This window comes from Myotis daubentonii, chromosome 19, assembly GCF_963259705.1.
Source record: "Myotis daubentonii chromosome 19, mMyoDau2.1, whole genome shotgun sequence".
Classification (NCBI taxonomy): domain Eukaryota; kingdom Metazoa; phylum Chordata; class Mammalia; order Chiroptera; family Vespertilionidae; genus Myotis; species Myotis daubentonii.
In genome coordinates, this window is record NC_081858.1 from 22739359 (window position 1) to 22757382 (window position 18024).

Below are 18024 nucleotides of genomic sequence, written 5' to 3' on the forward strand. Positions count from 1 at the left end.
CACGTTATTACCATCAGATCTCTGCACTCATTGAGTTGGTGCCGGTCTCCCCCCAAATCGAATGTAAACTCGTGAGGACAAGCACTTATTTCCTTCTCGATGGTATCCTCAGGCTCTGGATCATTGTATCAGTAATTATTTGTTGAAGGAATGAATGAATGGAAAGTACAGACATCTGGGATGGGGGCACCTAGTGGATTATCTGTGTGGCAGGGACTTGCTTCCAGAATCCAGCTCTCCCCTGGCCACAGTTGACCCCAGGCTGGGCCACTGCGCTCCTGGGAGTTACCTGCCGTGTGTCCTGAGTTTTTGTTTACAGGGGCCTGGGAGTTGGGGAAGCCAGGGAGCCAGCAGGCAGAGCAGGTGCACAGCGTTGAGGAAGGACTTCTGGGTCTCCTTTGCTCCCTAAGTCCCCGCCAAAGGTCCAGCTGCATTTCTGACCTTAAATCCCACGAGCTACCCTGGGAATCCTGTTGCCACTGAAGCCAGTTTGAGTCCTTCCTCGGGCAGTTCTGCTTCAGAACCCCCTGCGGCCCCAGGTCCAGAGCTCTGCATCCCTGCACCGCCCAGGCCTAGCGCTCGGGTGGCTGCCTCGGCCTGGGTTCCTTCCGCTGCTAACCTTTCTGGTGAAATCCCTGGGTCTGGAGCAGGTGTCTAGATTGGATTGCCCTCCGACCTTCGAGTTTGGGACCAGCCCCTGCGCTGGCCACCCTCCAGTGCCCAAGCCGACCAGGTGACCCCTGGGAGCCCTGTCCGCCCTCCCCCTGGAGGAAGCCTGCTCCTGGGCCTGGGCTGAACAGGAACTCCCGGCAGTTCCGTTCCCATTTGAGAAGGGGAATTGCGTCCTAGCTGCAGTGGCCCCGGAGTGGCCATTTCCCCTTTAAATGACTCAATAGGCAAATCTCAGCCTCTGAGCCCTCCGAGGACTAGCAGGGAAGCAGTTGGGTAGGATGCCTCCACCCACCCCCCACCTCCCTTCCAGGCCTGGGCCTCTTGTTAGAGCAGCTCTGTTGTCTATTTTTCGAGACCTTTGTTTTTTGTTTTTTTAAATATATTTTATTGATTTTTTACAGAGAGGAAGGGAGAGAGATAGAGAGTTAGAAACATCGATGAGAGAGAAACATCGATCAGCTGCCTCCTGCACATCTCCTACTGAGGATGTGCCCGCAACCCAGGTACATGCCCTTGACCGGAATCGAACCTGGGACCCTTCAGTCCGCAGGCCGACACTCTATCCACTGAGCCAAACCCGTTTCGGCTGTTTTTATTTGAATGCAAGGTCCCGTGGTTGGCAGGTAAATTAGGTAAATTCACACAGGTCACCATAACAGATGGAATAATGGAAAAGTTTGAAATATCGCCGGGATTACCAAACATGTCACTCAGAGACAAGTGAGCAAATGCCTTTGGGGAAATGGCACCGATAGACTTGTTCCAGGCAGGGTTGCCACAAACCTTCAATTCGTAAACCAAAAAACACACACACGCAAACCCGCCCCCCCCACCCCCCCACCCAACGGTACATCTGTGAAGTGATACGGCGAGGTGTGCCTATATAAGGACACCACCCACGGGGGCACCCGTGTGCATTTTGAAACAACCTGTGTGCAGGGCGGGGTGTGCGCCTCTCGGCACCTGTCCTGAGCCCCACCTTGTGCAGAGGACAGGCCACACTCTGGAGAGCTCTGCAGCCCCAGGCCTCCCAGCCTTTGCCCATGGACTGCTCTCTGCCTGGGCTGCCCCCCACCACCAGGCCCGCCCCACTTGTTACCTCAAGTGCCACTTCTCCTTGGAAAGTCTCCTGGCACCCCTCCCCCACCCGGGGCGAAGGATGGGCCCCTCCCCAGCTCGCCACAGGGCGCTATGACCGCACTGTGTCATCATGGCATCATGGTCTGTTTACTGGTTCACTTGCCGGCTTCCCCACCAGATGAAGAGCTACAAGAGGGCCAGCGTCTGACACTGCTGGCCCTTGGATCACTGCATGAACCGACTAGGGGAGAGAGCCAGCCGGCCCTACCCTCGTGGAATTTGCAATCTAGCTCCTCAGAGGGGCTCTGGCTGCAGCTGAGCCGGCCACCTGCTCGCACACACACACACAGAGGGAGCGTTTGCACCACAAAGGAAGGCTGGGCTCTCCGTAGCCATCACCACCCTTCTTTGCATCTGGTTCCTCCCTTCCAGGGCGGGTCCCCTGTCGCCCCCACTCTCCATCAACTGCAGCTAATGCTGTGGCCTCTCTCAGCTTGGGTGCCTCGGCCATGGCGCCCCAGAACGTGTCCAGGTGGTTCTTGGTGTTGGCCTGGTTACCAGAACCCAGGAGTGACATCGGGCTCCCAGGCCCCTGTGCCCCACTGCCACCCAGTCCAATCAACAGTGTCACCCAAGCTGTCACAACGAGGAGGTGTGGGCCATCACGTGGCCCTATCTGAGCAACCACATTCTCGCTTCCTTCTTTCATACACGGCCGTTGGGCGTTGGCGGGTGGAGGACCACGGCGGGGGTTGCCACAGCAGTGCCGTGCAGCGTGGACTGGGTCCTGGTCCCTAAAACAGAGAAGCCGCTCTGGGCCCACGAGGAAGCTATCCATGCTCCGCTGAGCAGGCCGGTAAGTGCTGGCTCGCAAAACCGCAGGGGGTACTGGGGGTGCCCAAGGGACCAGCGGTCCCGCCGAGCAGACGGCAGACGTTGGGGGGCGGGGGAGGCCCCGCGCCACAGCCCCTGGGGAGGGCACACCAAAGGTCAGGGGGCTTGGGACCAGGGCCTGCCTGGAGTCCCTGGCTGCATCCTGCTCCCCGCCACGGCCACCGGCCCTCGCAAGCAGGTTTGCCAACAGCTGCTGGCTTGGGAGCATTCGGAATTCAAAAAATTGGAGAAATCGGGAGTGTTTTTCTAAAAATCAGCCTACCCACCCCCCGCTTTCATGGGTGGGGCCCCGGGGCCCAGAGCGGGGAAGGGATTTGCTCAGGAGCAAGGCTGGGGTTAGGTCTGGGTGATGCCTAGGAGGGGTGCACGGTTTGTCCATAAAAATGTCGTTTCCGAAGCTGCGTTCTTCACGCTTTTTTGTAAGATAGAGGAAATAACGTGTGGTCGTAGCGAATTATTGAAATATTAGAATTAGGGTACCATGGCTAGCAAAATAAAACAACAACAATAATAATGGCAACACTTTATTAATTTGTATTTGGGGTGCTTTAGGGGCAAAAGGCGGTGGCCCCTACATACACACACACACACACACACACACACACACACACACACACACCATAGACCAGGGTCAGGGCTCTAGTTGCCTGGAATCCTTTTCTTCCCCCCCCAAGCCCTCTGGCTTCCTCCCTCTCCTGTCTGAGTTCCCCAGGCCAGGCCTCTCACGGTCCGTGGGCAGGGGGCTCAGGAGGTGGCTCCCCCGGCCCCAGGCCCTGCGTGGCTTCCTCTGGAGTTGCCTGGCTGACCACACCTTACACGGCAGATGCCTCCCTCACCAGGCTTGGCCAGCAGCTCTCGGGGAGCGAAACCCAGATATGGGTATGGACGGGCTGGGCTGCCAGGTCAGCGCCTCCTGGGGACCTCGGCCGGCCGGGCGCGAGCAGGGCCTTCCGAGAGGCTGGGGATCATCTGAGAACCCCGGGCCCCCTTTTTAGAGAAGAGAGAACCGAGGCGTGGAGGGGAGAAGCGGCCGCTCCGGGGTGTAGGGCCCAATGAGCTGGTAGTCCATGTAAAGCTCTTCGACCAGTGCCTGGCACTGCCTGCACTTGGCATGTGTGATTTCCTGACCGAGGCCAGGCTGCCCAGGGCACCCAGGGCGGGCTGTGGAGGTTTCCAGGGCTTCCTGTCCTGGCCCTCTCTGACGGACAATGTCGGGGTGTGTCAAAGCGGCCCCGGGTTGGGGACTTTTCAGGGATGTGGCCCTACATGGAGAACAACAATGCCAACAGCGGCCTTTATTGAGCACTTCCTAGGGGCTAAACACCCCACCTGGACCGCTCGCTTCAGCCCACAGCCCACGCGGTGCATGCAGGCCCTGGTATTATCCCTGGGTTCCAGCCAGGAATCCGTGGCTCCGAGAGGTGAGCTCCGTTGCCCGAGGTCACACAGCTTGTAAATGATAGGGCTGGATTTGGATCTGTTTTTTTTTTTTTTTAAATATATTTTTATGGATGGCGGGGAGGAAAAGAGAGATAGAAACATCAATGATGAGAGAGAATCATTGATCAGCTGCCTCCTGCATGACCCCTACTAGGGATCAAGCCCGCAACCAGGGCGTGCACCCTTGACTGGAATCGAACCTGGGACCCTTCAGTCCATAGGCTGATGCTCTATCCACTGAGCCAAACTGGCTAGGGCTGGATCTGGTTTTAATACTGGATTTGATCCCAAGTTGGGCCAGGCCCTGTCCTGGCTGCCAGGACTTAGACCTGCACTGGGATTAGGGTGTGTGTGTGGCAGCAGGGTGGGGTGGGGTAGTGGTGGTGGCGGTGGTGGTGGGTGGTGAGGGGTCATGTGGGCCTCGGTTTGACCTACTTGTGGGTTTGGAGCCGTCCCCTCTCCTGCTGCTGCTCAGCCCACACCCTGAGATGCTCAGTCTTCCGGAACCTAAGGTTCCAGGAACGTGAACACTGGGACTCCTGGGGTCCAATATTCTGAGTGGGAGGTCAAGAGTGGCCCAGGTGGTCTCTGGAGCTGGGGTGTGTGTCCCCCTAACCCCCCCCCCCCAAGCCCAGGTGGGGCTCGGCAGAGCAGCTTGGTTTTAGCTTGGAAGACAGGAAATGGGCAGCGCCTGCCCTACGCCGCTAGGTGAGCAGCAGACAGGTAGGGTGTGACAGCTCTCTATCCTCTCTCAGAGCCCTGCCCAGCCCCCCTCCTGTGGTAAGCGGCTGTTTTCCTGCCATTGGAGGAGAGGTGAGGTGAGGCCTGGAGGAAGTCCCCGCTCTGAGACTTGTTTTCCTAATCTGTATAATGGGCATCATCGCAGCCAGTGTGGAGTGAAGAAAGGAGGTCCCTCCTATGATGGGATGATCTATCCACAGTGAGGGCTTTATTTTTTATCGTTTATATTTTCATTGATTTCAGAAAGGAAGGGAGAGGGAGAGAGAGATAGAAACATCAATAACGAGAAGGAAATCATTGATCGGCTGCCTCCTGCGTGCCCCACACTGGGGATCGAGCCCGCCACCCAGGCATGTGCCCGTGACTGGAATGGAACCTGGGACCCTTCAGTCCGCGGGCCGATGCACCATCCACTGAGCCAAACCGGCCAGGGCTAGTGAGGGCTTTGTGAGACATCTTTGGTTATAGTACGTGTATCTGAGCCAATATCAGTTATTGTCCTACCCCTCACAGTCCGTGCTCACTCCCGGCTCCTCTCCTTGCGACCTGCGTGGCCGCAGGAGCCACAAAAGCTCTGGGAGCCACGTGTTCTTCCCACTAAATAGGCTGGTGCCTGGGACTGAGGGAGACGGGATCGGGGACGTTCAGCACTAATGTCAGGGACGTTCAGGGCAAGCTGGTGGCCTAGGTAGGCCCAGGCGGGGTCACGTGGGCTTCCCAGTGCATTTGTCTATGGATAGGTACTGTGTGTTATTCCCATTTTACAGATGAGAAAACCGAGGCTTAACAGACAGGGGTGGGGTCTGCTTTCACAGGCCCCTGCGGCTTCCCTAACTGTGCACAGGGGTGGCAGGGGGGTTGCCATCTCTGTACCCTCCCTGGGGTGCACCTTTCTTCTGCTCCTCTGTCCACTGCCCTGAAGAGAGCCCCCCCACATAAAGCGCCCCGCCCCCTGCAGATTCCAGCATTGGGGCCTTCCCGGCCGCATCTCTTTCCATGCTCGCCACCACTCTTTGAAGCAATAGGACCTGTCTTACAGATGAGGAAACTGAGGCTCAGAGAGGGTGAAGTGACCTGCCCAGGGTCACACAGCTCCTAAGTGGTCTCCCCCCTGCCCCACCCCACCCCTCTGCAAGCACGGGACTGTGGGGATGGGACCGGGGTGAGGGCCCACCTTGGGAACAGGCCCGGGCCCCCCCCCCCCCCCATGGTATCCTCCCAGCTCCCAGGCTTCAGAACGTGGGGCCCTGACTCACCAAGAGGCCTCTCCCCACCCAGGAACTGGTGGGCTGGGCCTTGAGTGTTTGCCCCTCCCTCTGCAGGAAGTGGCTGAGGGCTCAGCCTTCCAGGAACTGAGAACTGCCCAAGGTGGGGGTGAGCCTTCTCATAATTATGAAATATGGCTCTGAGCTGGTGGCTTCTTCCAAAGTGCCTGTGCCCCCAGGGGAGTGGGGCCAAGGTTAGGTCACATACTCTTCCCCCAAGAAGGCACCCCCCCCACCCCCCATGTGCAAAGAAACTCTGCCTCCAGAAGGCAGATTAGCGAGCAAAGAACATGTATGCGGGTGTGCATGTATATGTGTGTGTGACACATTTATTAAGCACCTACTGTGGGAACTTCTAAATCCATCATCTCACTGCATTCTCTCAACAGCCCTATGGGATAGGTACTGTGTGTTATTCCCATTTTACAGATGAGAAAACCGAGGCTCAGAAAGGCAAAGATCTGTGTCAAGGTCACACGGCTTGTAAGAGCCAGAGCCAGGACTCAAACATCTTTTTGTCTGACCCCATAGTCTGTGCTCCCAGTCCTGTGCCCTGCATGGCACCCGGTACATATGGGGCTGGCCTTTCTAGGTGATGTGGCCTTTAAGGTCCTTCTTATTCTTACTCTGTGCCCCCCTCTCCGAACTTGTTCCCCAACCCAAGCCACAAACACAGCAAGCTAAGCTCTCCTCCAAGCCTCTGCTCCTTCTGCCCCCACAGCTAGGTTAGGTCTCTCCTCAAAGCCGTCCTGAATCCTCGTTGGGTTCAATTCTGATCTCTGCCACTTACCAGCTGTGTGTCTTTGGGCAAATCGCTTCGCCTCTCTGAGCCTCATCCCTCCACAGTGAAATGAGGATAATCGGGAGGGCCAGAGGTGTCTGATGCCAATACCATAAAGCTGGGTTTAAGAAATTATTCTCCGATCTGAGCAGCTTGGCATTTCAGAAACCAACATAATTCTCACCCACAGGGGAAGGAGGTCAGAGTCAGGCTGGAAGCTGAGGGGCCTGTGAGCAAGTCACTGCTCTTTGCTCCAAATCACGCGATGAGCAAGGGAAGGTTCTGGAAATGACGCAGGCTCACTCTGCCCCCGGGCGCTGAGGCAGGGCTGGCCCACTGCGGAGGGTCTTATGTCCGAGGACCCAGAAATACCTGAATCCTGCCTGGAACACAGCTGTCACTCATTGCGGGGTTTTGAATTGCACACCCACCAGCCAGTGCCAGGGGGAGTGTGAGGAGGGAGGAAGAACGGGAAAGCAGGAGCGTTCACAGTGCCAAGAAGCGAGACCAGGGAGCTGGCCGAAGGGAGAGGCGCTGCCCTTTCTGGCTTCCTAGCCCAGAGGCTGAAGTGGACAGTGACCCTACCCACAGGCCGACGAGGCCTGTCAGCTCCCCGAGGGCAGGGCCAGTCTGAAAAGGCTCTGGACCCTGGAGGACTTGCGGGATAGGGCTGTGAAAGATCAAAGTAGCCCCCTTTGCCGGAGCTTGCTGGGAACAGAGTGCTAAGGGCTCTGCATCACCTCGTTTCATGTCACAAGAGTCTAGAGGTAGGTGCTGCCATCCCCCTCGTGTGAGCAAGGACATAACCAGAGGCCAGACCGAGCTGAGACCCTGAGACAGAAAGAGAAAAACTGTGCAGCTGAGGGAAGGGGGAGGGGGGAGGGGGCAGGGAGCCAAGACTGGGGAGAGTGGAACAGAGGGGTCAAGGCCAGACACCAAGAGGCCTCCAGGGTCCAAACCTGGGGTCTCCAGGCTCTTGCTCCTGGACCCCCCCATCAGCGGATGAGTGCATGGATCTACGGATGAATTGTATACAGGAACGACGCCACTCAGGTTATATTACCAATGTATACAAAAATAGGGATTAAGAAGGGGGGACATAAAAGTCAATATAACTAGAAGATCTAAAGGTTCATATTTTCTATAAAAATTTTTATTGATTTTAGAGAGAAGGAGGAGGAGGAGAGGAAGATTGGCTTGTTGTTCTACTTTCTTATGCATTCACTGGTTGATGCTTGTATGTGCCCTGAACGGGGATCAAACCCACAACCTTGGTGTATGGGGACGACGCTCTCACGCACGGGTGTTATCACGTTGATCAGTGGGAAAAGCTGCTGTTGGCGGAGGGCCCGCTGTGCACCGGGCACGCGCTGGGTCGGGCGGGTGCCTGCAGTCAAGCGTCTGCCCCAGAGCAGACACACGCCCAGCTGCGGCCGCCCAGCATCCCAGCCCGGGGGGCTCGGGAGCCCAGGGGTGGAGCTGTCCTGACGTCCCTCTGTCCGTGTGTCCCTGCAGGTGTCATGCCACTGCAACTCCTCCTGCTGCTGGTCCTCCTGGGCCCCAGCCTCCAGCAGGCCCCGGCGGATGGGGACAAGGATGACCTGGAAGAGTACAATGACAATGATGAGTATGGCACGGACCCTCCAGACACGCTTGAAACTATCACAGCGGGTGTGACCCTGAGCCCCAAGCTTCAGGCTGTGATGGGAACGTTGGGGCAGAGAGAGTCTGCAGGGCCTGGTACCCCCGAGCCGGCCACTCCGGAGGTGACCACAGGGGACTCTGCTGGCCTGGATGCCAGAGAGGCAACCCCTGGGAAGCTCAGCATGGAATTGGCCTCACAGGGGGTTCCTGTCGCACCTGGACCTCTGACCACAGATCTGGGCTCTACAATCCCTCCCATCACGGAGGCTCCATCCACAGAGGGGGCTCCATCCACAGAGCTGGCCACCACGGAGGCCCTGCCCACAGAGCCACTGACCACGCAACCTGCAGCCACGGAGACCCTGCCCACAGAGCCACTGACCACGCAACCTGCAGCCACGGAGGCCCTGTCCACAGAGCCACTGACCACGCAACCTGCAGCCATGGAGGCCCTGCCCACAGAGCCTCTGACCACGCAACCTGCAGCCACAGAAGCCCTGTCCACAGAGCCACTGACCACGCAACCTGCAGCCACGGAGGCCCTGTCCACAGAGCCACTGACCACACAGCCTGCAGCCACGGAGGCCCTGTCCACAGAGCCACTGACCACGCAACCTGCAGCTGCGGAGGCCCTGTCCACAGAGCCGGCTACCACAGTGGCCCCTCCCACGGAGCCCACTACCACGGAGACCCTGTCCAAGGAGCCAGCCACCATGAAGGCGCTGTCCACAAGGGGTCTCTCCACGGCCTTTCTCGTGCTGTCTGATCCTCACAAGGGCACCACCGTGGCCGCCAGCAATTCATCGGACGCCTTCATCCATCAGGGGAAAAGCAGCCAGGGCCTCTCCCCACCGAGCTCCGCGTCCCCCGGCCTCACGAAGGGCCCGGATTACATGCCCGTGAAGCACTGCCTGCTGGCCATCCTGATCCTAGCGCTGGTGGCCACCACCTTCCTGGTGTGCACCGTGGTGCTGGCCGTCCGCCTCTCCCGCAGGAACCACATGTACCATGTGCGCAGCTACTCGCCCACCGAGATGGTCTGCATCTCCTCCCTGCTGCCCGAGGGCGGGGAGGCGCCCGCCGCCACCGCCAACGGGAGCCTGCCCACCGCCAAGGGCCCGGGCCTACTGGAAGGGCCCGGGGAGGACCACAATGGGGATGACCTCACCCTGCACAGCTTTCTCCCTTAGCACCCCTGCCCGCGCCCCTGAGCAGGACCCTGGCTCCTGGCTGCTCCCTCCGCGGCCACCGCCCAGCGCTCAGGCTCTGGGCCACCTGTCTGGGCTTCCTCTGAGCCCCTGGGGGAGGGATCTCTAGGGCAGGACCCTGGCCACGCCAACAGGACCGAGGGCGGCCAGGGTTTGAGGCCTCTCCTTCCTCCTGGCCGCTGGCATCTCATTCCCATGAGCCCAGGGGAGACACAGGTCCCCTGTCCTCACCCACCGCTCTCGTCTTCTGGTTGCCAATCAGCTTGCATTTGGGGGGGGGTAGGTCCTGAGGAGCGTGGGGTTCCTGAGACCACTCATGCTGTACCCCGCTGGGGGCAGCTGGGGTGTTCTCAGCTACCCCTCTGGGGAGCCCAGGATGAGGTCTTTTTTTTTTCTTTCTTTCTTTCTTTCTTTCTTTCTTTCTTTCTTTCTTTCTTTCTTTCTTTCTTTCTTTCTTTCTTTCTTTCGAGTTCCCACTATTTTTTAAAAATAGTTCTTTATTGTTGAAAGTATTACATATATCCCCTTTCTCCCCTTGCCTGTGAGGGCTGGGGCAGGCTTGGGGAGCCCAAGGCTACCCCTTCTTTGAGACTGCATGGGCCAGCGAGCTCCCTGCTGGTGACAGAGTAACCCCCCATCCTGCCTTCTCTCGCCTTCCCCTGTGTCCCAGGTTCCGGCTGGGCTCTGTTTAGTTCCCCGGAGTGTCCCATATTCTGCTGCCCAGCCCAGGCCCAGTACTTGGTACATTTTTTTAAAATATATTTTTTATTGATTTCAGAGAGAAAGAGAGAGGGAGTGAGAGATGGAAACATGAATGATGAGAGAGAATCATTGATCAGTTGCCTCCTGCATGCCCCACACTGGGGATCAAGCCCACAACCCAGGCACATGCCCTGACCGGGAATCGAACTGTGACCTCCTGGTTCATAGGTCGACGTTCAACCACTGAGCGTGGCCACACTCGGTAAATATTTGATGAACATGAGCTGGCTGAATGCTTCGAGACATCAAGGTGCCTCCTTCAGGTGGGGGGTCGGTCCTTCCCCCCCAGTCCATCCCCCTCAGGAAGCCCCATGCACAGGCTGTTGGGTTAACAGTATTGTGTCTTGGGCAGAGGGGGTGTGGGGGGGGGGGTGAGGGGGGGGGTAGTGGGAAGGGCATCTTGGTATATCCCTGAGCAGCTGGGGAAGGTTTCAGGCTGTTTGGGGGTAAGGGAAGGGACCGCTTTATTCAACTCCCCCTTTGACCCAGTTCTGGCCTACAGAATTGGGCCCCCCCCAAATCTCAGACAAGTCTATGCATCAATGCCAGCCCCCTCAGGACCCCACCGTGTCCTCTCTGTCCAACATGGGACCGGACTCCCATTAACCAGGACCCACCCGCTCCTCCCGCAGACTTCATGGCTTTTGTCCAGCTCCCAGGGGTACCGACTAGCTGTCATTTAAAAGTTCGGGGGCCAGCGGACTTTTTCTTAAAGGGCCAGGCAGGAAATATTTTAGGTTTTGCGGGCAGCAGGGTCCCTGTTGCAACTTACTTCTCAACTCCCTTATCATACCCAGTGCAGCGTCACGATTGATACTGTTGTGAATAAATGGGGTTGGCTGGGTTCTAATAAAACTTTATTTATAAACAAGCAGCAGGCTGGATTGGGCTCTGTGCGTTTGCTGACCCCTGATCTCAGCATTGGGTGACCAGAGGGCCCGGTCTGCCTGAAACTTGCCTGATTTTATTCTATTTTTTCACTTTTTATTTTTATTTTGTTGGCGAATCCTCACCTGAGGCTCCATTGATTTTTAGGGATAGTAGAAGAGAGAGGGAAAGACAGAAACATTGATGTGAGAGAAACACATGGATTGGTTGCCTCCTGCTGCTTCAAGCCCACAGGGCTCCACCTTCTAGAGGAAAAATGCGATTCGTCTCGGGGAGGCGTTTTCTCTTCTAGAAAAATACCTCCAGGGGCCCCTCTGGAAGCGAAGGACCCCTCCCCTCCCGGAAGTAACCTGCACAGAGAGGCTTGGGTCTGAGGGACTGGCTGCAGCTCAGGCGGGAGGGGTTGGGAGGAAGGGGCGGGGCTGGGGCAAGGCAGGGGGGAATAGGGGAGGCATTAGAGTTGGTGAGACGTGGAGGAACGCCCGCCCCTGCCCTGAACCTCCAGGACGAGTGTCATACAGAGGGAGGTGCGTTCGAGGTGCTTTGTTGGAAGAGGGGTGTCCACTGTGGTCCGGGGAAGCCAGCCCTGGAGAGAAAGGGCTGTTGCGTTAGGAGCCCCATGTCACTCACGTCCCCTTGCAGCGGCTCTCAACCTGTGGGTCGCGACCCCTTTGGCGGTCGAACGACCCTTTCACAGGGGTCATCTAAGACCATCCTGCATATCAGATATTTACATGACGATTCATAACAGTAGCTGTTGTAAAGTAGCAACGAAAATAATTTTATGGTTGGGTCACAACATGAGGAACTGTATTTAAAGGGCCAGAAGGTTGAGGACCACTGCGCTTAAGGAGTGATCAGAAACATCAGCTGGGAGGCTCCCCATATGGGGTTGGGGATCCAGAGGCTAAAAGACTTGGGGGGGACATCTGAGAAGTCCTCTCAGGGTCCTGTTACCTCGTCTTTCGGGGCAGGGAGCAGGTCTCCCTTTCTCCCTGGGGTCCTGGAGTGCCTGGTTTTCTGCGTGTTTCTCCAAAGTGCAGGATTGAAGTCAGAGATGATGGGTGCTGGAAGCAGCCACCAGGGGGCGCCCGGTACCAGCCATTGGCAGCCCCGAGCTTCCTTCTGTCCAGTGTTTGAGGATGAAGGGCGGCTGGTCAATGATTAGCAACTGTTGCCTTGCGGGGAGTGGTACCCAAGCCACGATTTGTGTTGCTTGCCAATCTCCTTGGTGTAAATACTTCCATGGCCGATTTTGAGCCACTAGCCATGCATCCAATAGGCAAACTCATTAGTCAACGGAGCCAAATATCAACAGGACAACAATGGAAATTTCTTCTGAGAGCCAAAATTTTTTAAACTTAAACTATACAGGTAGGTACATTGTTATTAACTTAATTAGGGGTCTCCTAAGGCTTAGGAAGAGCCACACTCAAGGGGCCAAAGAGCCGCACGTGGCTCGCGAGCCGCAGTTTGCCGACCACGGTAATAGGTGATACAATACATGTAAGTCATCTCAGGATCATAAATAATAGGAGAATGCAGTAAAGTAATTAGAAATTGGTGAGTTTTGGGTACGGAGGACCTTGGTTTGTAATGTAACATAGTTTAACTTAGGAAACAACTGGCTCGCAAGATTCTGAAAATTTGACCATCGGCTCTCAGACGCAGGCCGGCTCCTGCATACCATGTGCCCTTCCTCCTGCGCAGGCCTCCCACTGTCCTTGGGCCCCAATTGCCCGATTAATCCATTCAGCGGAGACAGCCCGGGGACGCACCTCTGCAACATCTCCTTGGGTCCCTTTAACAGCCTGGGAAGGAGGAACTAGCGCCCTCCCCATTTTACAGACGAGAAAACTGAGGCTCAGAGAGAAGAACTCGCCTGCCCCAGCTCATGCATGAAGCTCTGGGATTGGAACCCAGGCCTGAATCAGAAAGCCCATAGCTGTTGTTTTTTGTTGTTTAAAGAAAGCCATGTCCTTACCACTATGTCACACCGTCCAGAGCAAGCGGGGTTCTAGGGGAATCCCATGTCCCAAACTCTCACCCCTGCTGACCAGCCCTGGCGCCTGGAAGTCCCCATCAGTTACTCTTTGCCGCCCCTGGCTGCTGAGGGAAGACGCTGGTGCTTGGAAGGGTGACAAAGTTGGACCCAGCCCCACCTTCTTGCAAGGAGCAGGAGCAGGAGCAGGAGCAGGACACAGACAAAGCGAGGAGGCTGGGGACAAGGAGCTGGCATTTAGTGGGCAGTGACTGCGGGCCCGGCCCCGGGCCAAACAGTTTGTATGAGCTTCTTTAGGCCTCACAACAACTCTACGATGTGGACACAATAATTACCCCATTTCACTGTAGGGGAAACTGAGGTTCAGAAAGCCGGACCACTTACTCCATCAGGACACACTGCTAAGAAACTAGACTGCTGACTTCAGCTCCAGTGACAGGGAAGGAAGGCGGGTAGACAGGAAGTGGGGGTGGGGGGGGATGCTAAGTTTACTCCAGGTGCCTTTTTTCGATGAGCTCGGGCTGCCAGCCCTGGGGTGATCTGGGCAGAGGTTCCCCAAACTCATCCTCCAGATCCCGCCCTTCCCGGGCACCCCTCCAAGCCCCAGAACTCGATGGTTATGATGAGTCCGTTCTGTGCCAGGCCCTGTGCTGGGTCCTGGGATGCCGGGGGAGCCGTACAGAACTGGCCATGCCCTTTGGGGCTCCTGGGTCTAAAGGGAGAGGGAGATGAATCGAATGAGCACCCAGATTGTGGCAGGGCCCAGAGTCCAGAGGAGAGGGGCGGGGGGCTCTGAGGGTGCGCAGTGTGGCCAGACCTTGGAGGTGGAGTGAGGAGGAGTCAGGAGAACGTCTGAGACTGGAAAGATGCAGACTTGTTCACTCGGGAGGAAGGATATAGAGAGAAGAATGTCCCAGGCACTGAGAACAGGCTTCAAGGAATTCCCCCCGGAGTTTTTCCGCAGCCCCCCAGCAAATAAATACGTAAGACAGTGGGGTCCCCTAATCCCACCAGCCAAAGCCTCTGAACCCCAGCTCCTGCCCTGCTCAGACCCCTATCTCACCTCTTGACAGATGTGTCGGTTGGATGTGTGAAGGAGAGCACCTGTCACCTCTCACTCACGCTCTTCCTTCTTCACATGCTCCTGCCTCAGGACCTTTGCACGTGCTGTTCCCTCTGCCTGGTACTCTCCTCCCAGAAGTCTGCATGGCTGGCATCTTCTCGTCCTTTAGGTCGCAGCTGCAATGTCACCTCCTCAGAGAGGCCCTCCCTGCAGCCCGGCCCCAGTTGTCCTTGACAACAGTCCCCCTTTTCCCTCTGAGGCACCGATGGCTGCCTGGAGTGATGTCGGTGATATATTGATTTTTGCTATGCAAGGTTAGGGGCCTCTGTCCCCCTCGTTCACTCTTTCCTTGTCCCTGAATAGGGCCTGGCACACACAGTAGGGGTTCGGGAAACATTTGCTGAATGAATGCATGTGCTAGGGACACTTTGCAAGGGTGTGAGGGCAGAGGCAGGGCTATGGGACAAGTGCCACGGGCGGAGAGCAAGAGAACCTCGGGCCTAAGGCTAGGAGTCCGGCAGACCTGGGTCAAATCCCCACTCCCTGACTAGGTGCAGGGCTCTGAGCTCTGGGAGCCTCAGCTTCCACACCTGTGAAATGGGGAGATGCGCCCTTGCTCCTCCTGGGGCTGCGGGGGGCTGAAATGAGCAGGGACGTGGCTGGCACACTGCAGGTGCCCAGTCAGCGCCCATCCTGGGAGAGACAGCCCCTGGCTACGGGGCCTGCGTGGACCATCCGAGGGGCACCGTGGAGGCCTCCGTGTTCCCCCGAGCCTCAGAGCCTCGCAGCCTCGCCTCTGTGGGTTGGGGAGCCAGCCTCAGCCCTGCTGAGCTCTCTGGTCTTTTAGCCTAAAATTAGCTCCCAGATTCCTTGGCTGCCTGGCGGGTGCTTCCAAGCGACAATTCAAACCAGATGTTTCCAGCTGTTGGGGCCCATCCCCCCTGGCCAGCGCCCGTGTGCCTGCGTGTGTCCTGGCTCTGGGAGGCGGGACTCAGCCCGGGGAAGATGGGGGAAGACCAATCGGCTGTGCACATGCAGGATCCCGGCTGCCTGGTGGGGGCTGGGGGGCTGGGGGAACTGGGGTAGCCCTGATGGGTGGGGGAAGGGGTGGAGGCAAGCCCCAGGCCTGCATGCACAGCCTCCTAGGATGGGGACGCCCCTCGCTGACCGGCCTGTTGATGCGGGGTAGGGAGGGAGGGTGCTCTACCCCTTTCCATCCTTACGGAGCGCCTGCTGTATGCCAGGCCTTTGTGAGCCGTCTTGTCCAGATGGTGTGATAGAGTCTCAGTCCCAGATGTCACTCGTGGTTTTATTATTATTATTATTATTATTATTATTATTTAGTGCCAGGTGCCAAGGCTCACTGCCTTCTCACAGTAACCCAGGGTGCTAGTATTACCTCCCATTTTACAGATGAGGAAACTGAGGCCCAGCGCGGCTGAGTAACAGCCCACGGTCACCAAGGTTCCCTGAAGGGCAGGCGATCTTGGCTTTTCCTGGGTGGGTTTTACCTCCTTGCTGTCACCCCGCGTGGCCCTGTCCCTCGCGGCGGGTGGATCTGGATGCGCGAAGACCCTCACTGTGAGGTGGGCCCCAGGTGCAGAAGCTGACTGGTGGCGGCTGCCCGCCAGGAGGAGTGGATCACCCGCAGGCCCCGGGAGCCAAGGCTCTGGTCCCTGTGGAGTCGGGGCTGGTGGTCGGGGCTGGGGACCTGTATGGCCTTAAGTGGAGCCCCTTCTTCTCTCCATAGGTGGGACCCAGCGCCATCTCTTGGTGGCACCCTGAAAGGCTATGTGTGGGGGGCGGGAGGGGGGCATAGAGAGGACAGGGGCCTGATGCGAGGAGAGGAAAAGTGGTGAAGGTTTCGCAGGCACAGGGAGCCATGGATGGCCTTCTCCACTCTTAGTAAAAGCCCAAACCGCTGCAAATGCCCACAGAGGCCCCGCGGGATTCGCCCTCGCCCTCGCCCTCCCCCACCCCCACCCCCACCCCCACCCTGCTAGCCGTGCCCTCCAACCTCACTTCCTCCCGCTGCCTCCTCACTCTGTGCCATCACACCAGACACGTTTCTTTCCCACATTTGAAAACACCAGGCACAGCCCGCCTCAGGGCCTTTGCACGGGCTCTTTGTGTCTGGACCGCTCTTCCCGGATCAGCTCCCTGGGGGACTGGCTCAGGGCCTTCAGGTCTTTGCTCCAATGTCACCCTTTCCCTGCTCTGTTTTCTCCGCACCCCTTGCCACCGACTCCCACGCCCCTGGCACATTCCCGAGGTATCTTTCCCCGATCTCCCCTGTCCCACTGGAAGGCAAGCGCCATCAGGACAGGGGCTTGTGGTCTGTGCTGTTCTCTGCTGTGGCCCCAGTGTTTGCAAAGCATCTGGCACACGGTATGTGCTCAGTAAGCACCTGGAGAGAGAGAGAGAGAGAGAGAGAGAGAGAGAGAGAGAGAGAGAGAGAGAGAGAGAGGAAATGAATGGGAGAAAGGGAAGGGGAGGGAAGGGAAGAATAGAAGAAAGGAAGGAGGGAGGGAAGGAGAAGGGGAAAGAGGGAAGGAGGAAAAGATGGGACAGAAGGTCTTAGTGGAGAGTGAGAGGGTGGAGAGCAGGAGAAATGTGAGATGACCTCCTGAGTGTTTGGGTGACTTAGGGCCCTGAAGTTCAGCCCTCATCCCTCCCCAGGTCTCACTCTGGGCCAGACCCATTTCTCAAAGAGGGGGAGAGCCCCCCCGCCCATTGCCAACAGACCTGCGAAGAAGTTCAGAAGCATCATCCGGATTCCCTCTCGTGATGGGGGTGGGGGGTCCTGGGGACCCAGGAGGGGGACAGGGGAGGGGGGGCAGGAGGCGGAGGCCAGGTCTGCAGCGGGTGCTGCGTGGTGTTTACATTCCTGCCCTCCCCACGGCCTCCCCCCCCCCCCCCCCCCCCCCCGCCGCGGGCTAATGAAGCCGCTCCCTGCTCCCTGCACCGGGCCTGGGGAATGTGAATGTTTACAGCGCCGTGTGCAGCTGGCGGGCCCCACCGCCACAGGAAGCGGGTCCTCCGGCTCTAGCCCCCTCCCCACTCTCCAGGAAAGAGAGGGGTGCAGGGTTCTTTATGTTTTTGTAAGAGAAACGCTCATGAAGTCACAGCCTACGGGAAGCGCACACGTCTGAAGCGTGCAGCTCGCTCTTTCCCTTGGAGCCCACGTCACCACCACCAGGTCCAGGGATCGGTTCCCAGCCCGGAGGGTCCCTCCTGCCTCTTCCCAGTCAATCAACGCCCTCTAAGGGAGACTGCCTGTTGGTCTTCCGTCCCCAGCTTAGTTTGTGTGTTGGTTTTTGTTTTGTTTTTGTTATTTTTTTGGTTACTTCTCACCTGAGGATATTTTTTCCATTGATTTTTAGAGAGAGTGGAAGGGAGAGGGAAAGACAGAAATATCGACGTGAGAGGAACACATTGATTGGTTGCCTCCTGCACACGCCCCGACCAGGGGCAGGGGTTCAGCCTGCAACCGAGGTACGTGCCCTTGACCGGAATCGAACCCGGGACCCTTCAGTCCACAGGCCGACGCTCTATCCACAAAGCCACACGGGCCAGGGCCATAG

At 57.6% G+C, this 18024-nt stretch overlaps 1 protein-coding gene across 2 annotated transcripts; it reads left to right on the forward strand.

Moving 5' to 3' along the window:
• Positions 1-2368: 2368 nt before the first annotated feature.
• SELPLG (selectin P ligand) lies at positions 2369-10721 on the forward strand. 2 transcript variants are annotated; one of them, XM_059675838.1, is made up of 2 exons: positions 2369-2608; positions 8389-10721. In XM_059675838.1, the coding sequence occupies exon 2, from the start codon at positions 8394-8396 to the stop codon at positions 9705-9707; it is 1314 nt and encodes a 437-aa protein (XP_059531821.1). In that variant the 5' UTR covers positions 2369-2608; positions 8389-8393; the 3' UTR covers positions 9708-10721. The 2 variants fall into 2 exon arrangements, with proteins under 2 accessions (XP_059531821.1, XP_059531820.1); XM_059675837.1 differs by lacking the exon at positions 2369-2608 and adding an exon at positions 7340-7640.
• Positions 10722-18024: the final 7303 nt, after the last annotated feature.